Raw genomic sequence first — 9,016 nt, 5'->3', positions numbered from 1 at the left:
CATTCTTCCTATTAGTCCTCAAAATACTCATATGCATAATGTATTATCGTCATAGATGAAGAAACCGAGGCTAAGAGGGTAAGTGATTTTCCTAGTGGAAGTGGGACTCAAGATTTAGACTTCACATCTCCTGCTTTATTTCTTTCTTTTATAAATTGAGAGTTCTTTGCTCAACTGCAAACAAATAAATTCAATGGCATTAGCCCATTTGACAGTTGACTTGCTGTTGGTGGTTGGAATTTCTGGTTAATAGCTTTTACACTTTCAGATGGACCAGTCTTCATGGAATGTGACATAGCTTAGTGGTTCCCAAATGCTAGTCCATGGACCAGTGATGGCATATGACAAAGTTGTCACCAATCTCAGGCAAATGCAAAATAAATTTAAGTTAAAGGCTGTTTCTCTCATAATCTGTCTGCCCAAACTTCCACTGTGGAATGATCATGTCAGTAGGAGGTAGTTAGGCTTTTGTTTGTTTGTTTGTTTGTTTGTTTTACATGTTACTTTACAAAATAAAAAGTTGGCAAGCCTATGTCTGTCAATTCTTTTTTGGTTAAAGTTTACCGTTTGGTAAACTCGAAAGGCTGGGGAAACCTGATATAGCTAACTAAATGAAAAATAGAAGTTCTGTTTCTGGCAATATGGAATACTAGATATTAAAAAAAACCCTTCTGGTGCAGAGCACCTAAAAAAGAATGTAAAATTGGAAAAATTATATATTTTAAAAAATGCATAGTTGTATTGGCAAGAAAGGAAAATTCCTAGAGGCCAAAAATGACAAGAAAGCAGAAATCAGAGAAAACTACATTTGGGAGAGAGGAAACAAATCTCCAGGTGTTAGCAAGGTGGAAAATAGGACCAAAGACTCTTGCCTAAAGCTAGTGTTACCAAAAGATGACATCCTTAGTGAAAACAGGAGATAGAAAAAAAAAAAAATAGTGCCTCTCAAAGGAAGCCCAGTGAATACAGCGGCCTGTCTCACCCTTGGGATACAAAGAAGGGTAAATTTCGGATCTGAGAAGTTCATAACCGTGAGTTAGTCATTGGATTTAAGGCTAGAATTCCCACTACTAATAGGAGCTGAGAAATCCCAAGGAGAGAATTCAAAATAATCTGAGTTGCTTAGTGCTTCCAGGTGCCTGATTGGAGCAAACATGAATTTTCTCCAAAAGCATGTACTTTGATTTCAGGCCTCAAAAAATTCCTGCAGTTATAGTTCCAATGAACATTGGCTCAAAATTAAAAATCACAAAATAAATGAGGAAATAAGATGTCACAGGAAGACATCAAGAGAAACATCAAGAAATAGAATCAGAACTTTAAAAACTTCAGATATTAGAAAAATCAGATACAATATATAAGATAGAAGTTTCGAAAAGATAAGAAATTACCAACAATATTTATTTAAAAAGAATCAATTAGAACTTGTATAAATGAAAAATATAAAGGCTGGCATTTGAAAGTTTCAGTTGCGTTTCAGTTGCACAGGTGAAAAGAGAGTTAATGAATGCGAAGATAGATATTTTCAGATTACTCTGAAAGCTCACAGGAACAAAGAGATTGCAAATATGGGTGGTAAATTAAAGAGAAAGGGAAGATAAAGTGAGAAGGTACAATATACACCTACTTGAAATTACAGAAAGCAGTAATAGAGATAATGGCGGAGATGCATATCCCGAGTGATAGTGAATGAAAAATTTCCAGAATTGATAAATACAGGAATCCTCAGATTCAGAAATCCTTATGAGAACCAAGCATGATAAATTAGAAAACCACACCTAGATATTTTAATAATATTAAAATGATGGAGTAGCAAAGATAAACAGGTCTTTAAAGAAGCTATAGAGAAAAGAAAAATAACCTATAAAGGAATGATAAGCTGACAGCTGATTTCTCAACAGCATCAATGGACATGAGAGGTACACATTCACAATCCTTCACTGAAAAGTAGTTAACAAGCCAAAAGTCCCCTCTAAAGAGTTACATCTCAAAAGCTCTACATTGCATTAGCTTTAAGAAAACACCCTTTCCCCTGGAAGCTGAATGAACTGCTCCAAACTTGGAATTTAAATATGAGCATTTCTCCTTTATTTTTCCAATTAGCCACTTGTTCACATGTCCCACGTGCCTCATTATTATGAAGCTTAGCATTCTTCTGGCAGTTCTTATGCCCCCTGGATTAAACTGACAAAGAACATTGAGTGCTTACTTCCAAGTGGGTTAGTCCTCTTCTAATGCCAAATGTAGCAACAAATGAAATGCAGTTTATACCACCCAGTGCAGTTACTTTTTCATTGCCATACGTATTGCTGTTGAATTTTGCCTTGAAAAATTCCATGGATATTTGTCCCACACAAAGACAAATTTGGAATTTAAATATGGACATTTCCTCTCATTTTTCCAGTTAGCCCCTTGACTGCTCACATGTCTCAAAGGCATTATCATGAAGCTCAACCTCTCCTCCTGAGAGCCCTGCTGCCCTTTAAATTGACTTGTCTAAGAACAGTGGGCACTTACTCCTAAGTCTGCTTAGTCTGCACCTGTGTGACCAGAGGAGGCTGTTCAGTGACTCTCACAGAAAGGAGACCTCTAGATGGTATTTTCTCCTCTGCTATAGGTCTCTCTCCAATATTCCTATGTTGGGCCCTTATATGTGATCGTATTTGGAGATGAGGTCTTTGGGATGTGATTAGGTCAGAGAATGGGGCCCTCATGAATGGGATAATTACCCTCATAAGGGAGACCCTAGAGAGCTCCCTTGTCCCTTCCACCATGTGAGGACACAGTGAGGAGACGGTCATCTAATGAACCGGGAAATGGTCTCTCACCAGACACTGACTCTGCCAGCACCTTGATCTTGAACTCCCCAATCTCCAGAACTGTGAAAATAAACTTCTACTGTTTATAAGCTACTCAGCTGATAGTACCTCATTACAGCAGCCCAAACCAAGACACTCTCCTAAGCTAGTAAGGTTTTCTTTACTTCCCCTTCACAGTTCACGTTCAGGAACGGACCCCAAGTGGGCAGAATTTACTTATTTCATGGTATAGCTGCCAATTGATTTTGCTAGAGAACAAAACTCACAAAATCAGTCTCTTGAGGGGAGGCTCTCTTGGGCAAATTACTTCAACTGAAATATCCGAACAGAATTTTACCTGTGGGTTATAGGTTTGTTTGTGGGAAAAGGCCACTCCTTGTTTATTTCTAAACAGGGAAACTATTTCTGATGGTATATAATCCCCAATGAAATAATGTTAACGAGTAGTCACACACTGTGAGGGAGAGCACAGGCAAATCATAAGGTAGAACCAGCGGGTATCAAACTTGTTTTCCTTACTGGAAACTACGTCTGATTGCTTGGCTTGAATATCGTATTGGAAAAAAGCAGCTCTGCTTCTCCGTTCAGAACATGAACATATGTCACAGAGTCTGAAACGAAATCCAGCATCACCAAACCCCACTCACGCGGCAGCAAACATTTAGAAATCAGCTGAGGCCAGCAGACGTGTGTGTGTATGTGTGTGTATGTGTGTGTGTACACACAACATATTGACATTAACACCAAAGTACTTTCCTTGTGATCAACTCCTAGGAGATACAAACCTGACACCTAAAATCTAACCACTTGCTAAAGGGCATTTATAAATGACTAGGGTTTGAAAGGAAATGTTCATTGAAGAGTGGCAATGCTGAATACTCAGTTTGCATGTGTATTATTCTACGTATGTGTTGACTGATTTTTAAACTACCTTATCATTTATTAAGTGTGGCCAAGTAGCTCTGAATTCTTATCTTCAGCTGTTTTTATTTTTTAAGGCATAGTAACACCAGGACTTTAAAAATCCTGTAATAAAATTCATGCTTTATGAGAAATAAGAGGAGTCACTTTTATCTCAAGGTGCCATTTTTATTAAAATATTCAAAACATTTATTGCAAAAAGAATACACGCTCTTTGTTTTTTAAAACTGCAAACAATACAGTATATATAAAGTATACTATATAAAGTAAAAACTCAAAGTTCCCTACAACCCTGATCCATCTCATTCCTCACGGATAGTCACTGTTAACAGTGTCAAGGCCATCTTTCCAGATCTAGACTTATTTCCTGCAACTTGCTCTTTTACCTAACACTGGACCTGGGAGATGTTTTAACATTGCAATATACAGAGATACCTTACTGTTCTGCAGTATATCATAGAACAGATGTACCGTAACTTCCCTACTGATGGACATTTAGATTGTTTTCAACATAAGACATTTTCAAGATATTCAAAAGAAAACAATATAAAACCTTTGTTTCATATATAAAAACAAAGTCACAGTGATATTTTTTTGTCCACATATCTGTACATTTGTGAGAACAGTTCTCTAGGCTCAATTGCTAGAAATTGAATTAAATGTCAAAGGGTCTGCATGTTTTACATTTTAATACACTGTATGCATTTTTTAAATTTAAAAATTGTTCCTAAGTTTTTCATTAGCTAAAAGTTAGCTGTCTTTTATCTGGTTTGCTGTACCTCTAGTTTAACCTCTAGAAAACTGCTGACACGGTTTAGAGAAGCTCTTCTACCTACGCATGACTAAGGAGGCTGGGAGATCACAGAGGAGAGAATTAAGGCTCACGTGGGGAGCCGGCACAGCTACAGGAGCATGAATCAAAACACGTCCCTGAATCAAAACAAACAAGTGCACTGATGTCCAGAAAAAAAATGAAACTGCTGGGTGTTCAGGGTCACCTGAAGAAAGAGATAAAAAAAAAAACAAAAAACCTGAAAGCCTTAAATAGTCTTAAAGGATGCAGTAAAATGTGCCCATTCACATATGGATCCTTATCTCCTTAAACAGAAAATAATTCTATGTGGCTGTTATTTTTAATATTCTAATTTCTTAGAAGTTTCAAGTATTTAATGTCTTAAGCCTGCCTGTTTCTCACAAAGACTTATGGTCCTCAAGATCAGAGACAATGTTTTAAAACAAAGAGTGCTTTCAACAAATCTTTATAGAGCATCCTTCAACTGCCCAACTCGCCCCTCACAGACAGATGTGAATATATATATATACACACATGAAAACACACACACACACACACACACACACACACACACACACACATATTCCAGCTCCTGGAACCAAAACTCTCAGTTCCGAGCTGGCAAGGACTGAAGTCCTGGGCAGGGACAGGATACAACAGCAGCTCAAGACTTAGCTACTATATTGCTATATATGAGACAAATAAAGGGTCCAAGCCCTTTTACCTTTCAGCTATCCTCAAAATAAAGAACCAAATTCAAATCTTCATAGGCTTGGCTTTCAAAAAGTCTGAAAGAAGCTATGTATACATTTTTCTTTTCTCTTCTACAGCACCCTCCTCCTCGTTCTTTTCCAAATATTCCTGAGATGGTTCAGTGATATAACCTATGGAGAGAGCTGTGGCAGAAGTTCTGTTCTAAATGCACGATAACCAAGAGGCTTCTCTTCTGAATGAATTCTCAGATGCCAAGTAAAGATAGTTCCTGTGGCCCTGCGGTTTTCCTTAGCAGTTATAATCGAAAGGTCTTTTCCCAGTAGAAGCGCTCTGATGTTGACTGAGGTAGGCCCACCTGCAGAAGGTCTTCCCACATGTCTTACATTCGGAGAGTTTCTCTCCAGCATGAAATCTCTGATGCTGAGTGAGGACCACAAGGCTTTCGTGTAGTCACTGCATTCAGAGCGCTTCTCTATTGCAGGGCTCAAATGTCAAGAGAAAGAAAAGCTTTCACAAGAGGCTCTTCCACATTATTTGCACTCAAAGGTTTTTTCTCTGCATGGGTCTTAGTATGCCGGACAAACACAGAGCGGTGGGCAAAGGCCTTTCCACAATCCTTGCACTCATAGGGCTTCTCTCCAGTGTGACTCCGTTTGTGTCGAGAGAGGGAATAGCCATAGTAAAAACTTTTACCACAGTCTTTACACTTATAGGGCTTTTGTGTGGCGTGGGTCTGCCCATGTCGGAAAAAAACAGAGTAGTAGGTGAAGGTCTTTCCACATTCTCTGCACTTGTAGGGCTTCTCCCCGGTGTGAGTCTTCATGTGCCGAGTTAAGGAAGAGTTGTAGTGAAAGGCTTTCCCACATTCTTCGCAACGAAAGGGTTTTTCTCCAGTGTGGGTCATAATATGCTGGACGAAAACAGAGTGGTAGTTGAAGGTCTTTCCACACTCACTGCACTTGTAGGGCTTCTGGCCAGTGTGAATCCGCTGGTGGTACATGAGGTGTGACCTCCGGCTGAAGGCCTTCCCACACTCTGCACACTTGTAGGGCTTCTCCCCAGTGTGAATCCTCACGTGCCGGACAAAGTCCACCTTTTCACGAAAGGCTTTCCCACACTCCTGGCAACCATAAGGCTTCACTCCAGTGTGAATCCGCTGATGCCGAACGAGGCGGCAATTCTTGTTAAACAGTTTCCCGCATTCTTTGCATTTGTAGAGGGTCTTCCCTGCATGAACCAAGGTGTCTTTACTTGGTTCCTGTGAATCACATTCACGGAGAGCATCTGCAGAGTCTCGCTTTTGTGAAACCCCTGAGCACAGACTATCTTCTGTGCCCAGCCCACTGGGTTCCCAGCTCATTTCCATAAGGAGGCTCTCCTTGTGGGAGGCTGTAACCGGCTTTAAGTGCCCGTCCTGCATTTCCAACAGCCCTTCCTGATCTCTGGTTTGCCCTAATCTGGAGAGCCTTCTGGCTCCGTGAGTCAGTACTCCCTGTAGCAAGGACAGGTGCTTCAGGAGAAGGCCTCTCTTCCCCGTCTCTTACCGTGCCTCAGCTGTTAGATCCACTCTAGTTTGGAAACCGCATGGCCCAGTGAGGCAAGAAGTCCGCAGGTCTCCCCAGCGTCCCTTCCCAGAACAGGGTCTCTGGGCCTGGTCCGGCTGCCGCCCTCCACACGGCAAACACTGCTGCCCCGGATGCGGCTGCAACCAGCAAGACAAAGGCCCGCGTGGTACCGGCTTCCGCGTGGCACCGGCTTCCGCATGCGCAGAGCGCGCCTCTGCCTACAGATACCAAGGAGCCCCGCGCTCAGCCGCCGCCAGGACTACAAATCCCAGAGGCCCCAGTATACTCTTTTACTTTCAGAAATTGAATTGTCAGTTACTCTGGAAGGAAGTTCACAAGTGTGGTTGGAAGTTCAACCCAGTTTGTCAGGGAAAACCTCCAAACATGCACGCGAACGTGCACGCGAGGAATTTGGTCCTGCAGGGTGTGGGGAGCGACAGGGTCTTACTTACAGCTTTATTTTTTCCGCTGACTCACATCAAGCCGTCCCCAGGGGCTGGGTGTTAAAGTCAGCTCAGCTGGAAATTCAGGATCTCTTTCCGTCGCTGATGGTACTGTCATTAGTAAAACCACACTGAGGTTTGGCCTCTCCTCTGAAAGGTCTTTCCAAAGAGAAGCTTTCCCACACCTGTCCCAAGAGATGTGTACCAGAAGGTTCACAATAGCAGACACCTGGAGGGAGCCCGGGGAAGAGGATGAATAAAGGTCTTCTCCACAGGATGGAACATGATTCAGCAGCTCAAGAGTGCTCTAGCCCTGCTACTGCAGCGGTGGAATCCGAAGCATCACAATTTACGTTGTAGAATCTTCATACAGTAGGGGCCCATCAGTGCCAAGTCCCTCTGGAACTGGTGAGGAGGGGAGACCATCATGTGGAGGATGGTGACACCGGTTGAGCAGTACCCTGATCCACTGCCCTCCTCTGCCCAAGCTCGAGCTGGTTATTAAGGTGAAGAGAGGATCCTGGAACCTGACAAGGAGAGGCTCAGTGGAAAGAAGAGGCTTAATGGTCATTGACATCAGTGAAGTGCTAGAACCTCTGCCATCTTTACTGTTCCTGGCAGCTGTTTGGACTGTTCTTCTCTGAGAATCTGACCAGCTCAAGAAGAGACCTAAAGATACTGATATTGCAGGTCTCCCAGTGAAATGATCAGGCAGGTTGACTTTCAGCGAACACTTAAACTTTGTTTCATTTGTCTGTCTCCAGTGCTTGCCAGAACTGACAACGACAATATTGAAGAGGAATGGTGATAGCAGATGTTCTTTTCCTTTTCCTGATGTAAAAAAAAAAATTCTTCTAATATTTTACAATTGAGAATGTGTTTAGTATGGATTTTGTTGGTATCGCCTGTTTGATCACCTTCATAAAATATATAAATATTAGAGAAATAAAAGACCTGGGAAAATCCAACAGAGTTTTCTCACCCAAAGGATTTGGTGGAAGTCAGGATACTGGGCAGAGAGCTCAGCTGTGTTTTCCAGACAGTAATACTTTCTCTAGGATGGGAGGCGGTAGTGGATGGCCATGACTTAGGTGGCTATGCATGAACTGGTCTGAATAGGTGCTGGACTATCTTGCCCAGACAGGTGTCCCTGTCAGTCTCAGGATGCTACACATTTGAGACAACGTTCTCTCCAGCAGTGGTTCTCCAGGTGTGGCCCTTGGTCTCAGTTGTGTCCACTTTCAAGAGTTCAGGAAAGTCTGATCACTAAACACTGGCATCATAGTCACAATGATGTGGACAATTACAAAATAAGTTGCCTTTGCTTCTTAGAAAAGTGTAATTTTCTTCTTTAGTGAATTTGTCTCTTAGTATATAGTTTTAATGATATAGAACAGTTTCCTAAATGATTGGTACTTTCAGTCATTTAAGCCACAGTAGCAAGTAACCTGAATCTCTCAGCAGGTAGTTGGTAAAAGTTAGGTCACATGAATACCTATACTATACTCAGAGTCTGCCATCTGAGAATTCTCAGGAGGGCTTTTCATGAGGGCTCATCTGTCAGCCTGGGCTACTGCAGGTGACTTAACCATTGTGAGTGTAGATTGTCACCTGCAATTTTTGGTTCTTGGACACACCTGTGGGTAGAGTGTCCACCACTGTTCGTCCGCCTCCCTTTAAGCATTATAGTCCAAGCACGAACATAGACTTTTTCTTTAGTATTAAACAAAGCTGTGAGTTTATTAAAACTTTGTTGAACAC

At 41.6% G+C, this 9,016-nt stretch overlaps 1 protein-coding gene across 1 annotated transcript; it reads right to left on the bottom strand.

Moving 5' to 3' along the window:
- Positions 1–3,887: 3,887 nt before the first annotated feature.
- On the bottom strand, positions 3,888–6,902 carry ZNF80 (zinc finger protein 80). The gene has a single exon (XM_031680341.2). The coding sequence runs from the start codon at positions 6,665–6,667 to the stop codon at positions 5,732–5,734; it is 936 nt and encodes a 311-aa protein (XP_031536201.1). The 5' UTR covers positions 6,668–6,902; the 3' UTR covers positions 3,888–5,731.
- Between the last annotated feature and the right edge of the window lie 2,114 nt (positions 6,903–9,016).

This window comes from Vicugna pacos, chromosome 1, assembly GCF_048564905.1.
Source record: "Vicugna pacos chromosome 1, VicPac4, whole genome shotgun sequence".
Classification (NCBI taxonomy): Eukaryota; Metazoa; Chordata; class Mammalia; order Artiodactyla; family Camelidae; genus Vicugna; species Vicugna pacos.
Note: the sequence above shows the minus strand (reverse complement) of the source record. Positions and strands in the feature narration are given on the sequence as shown.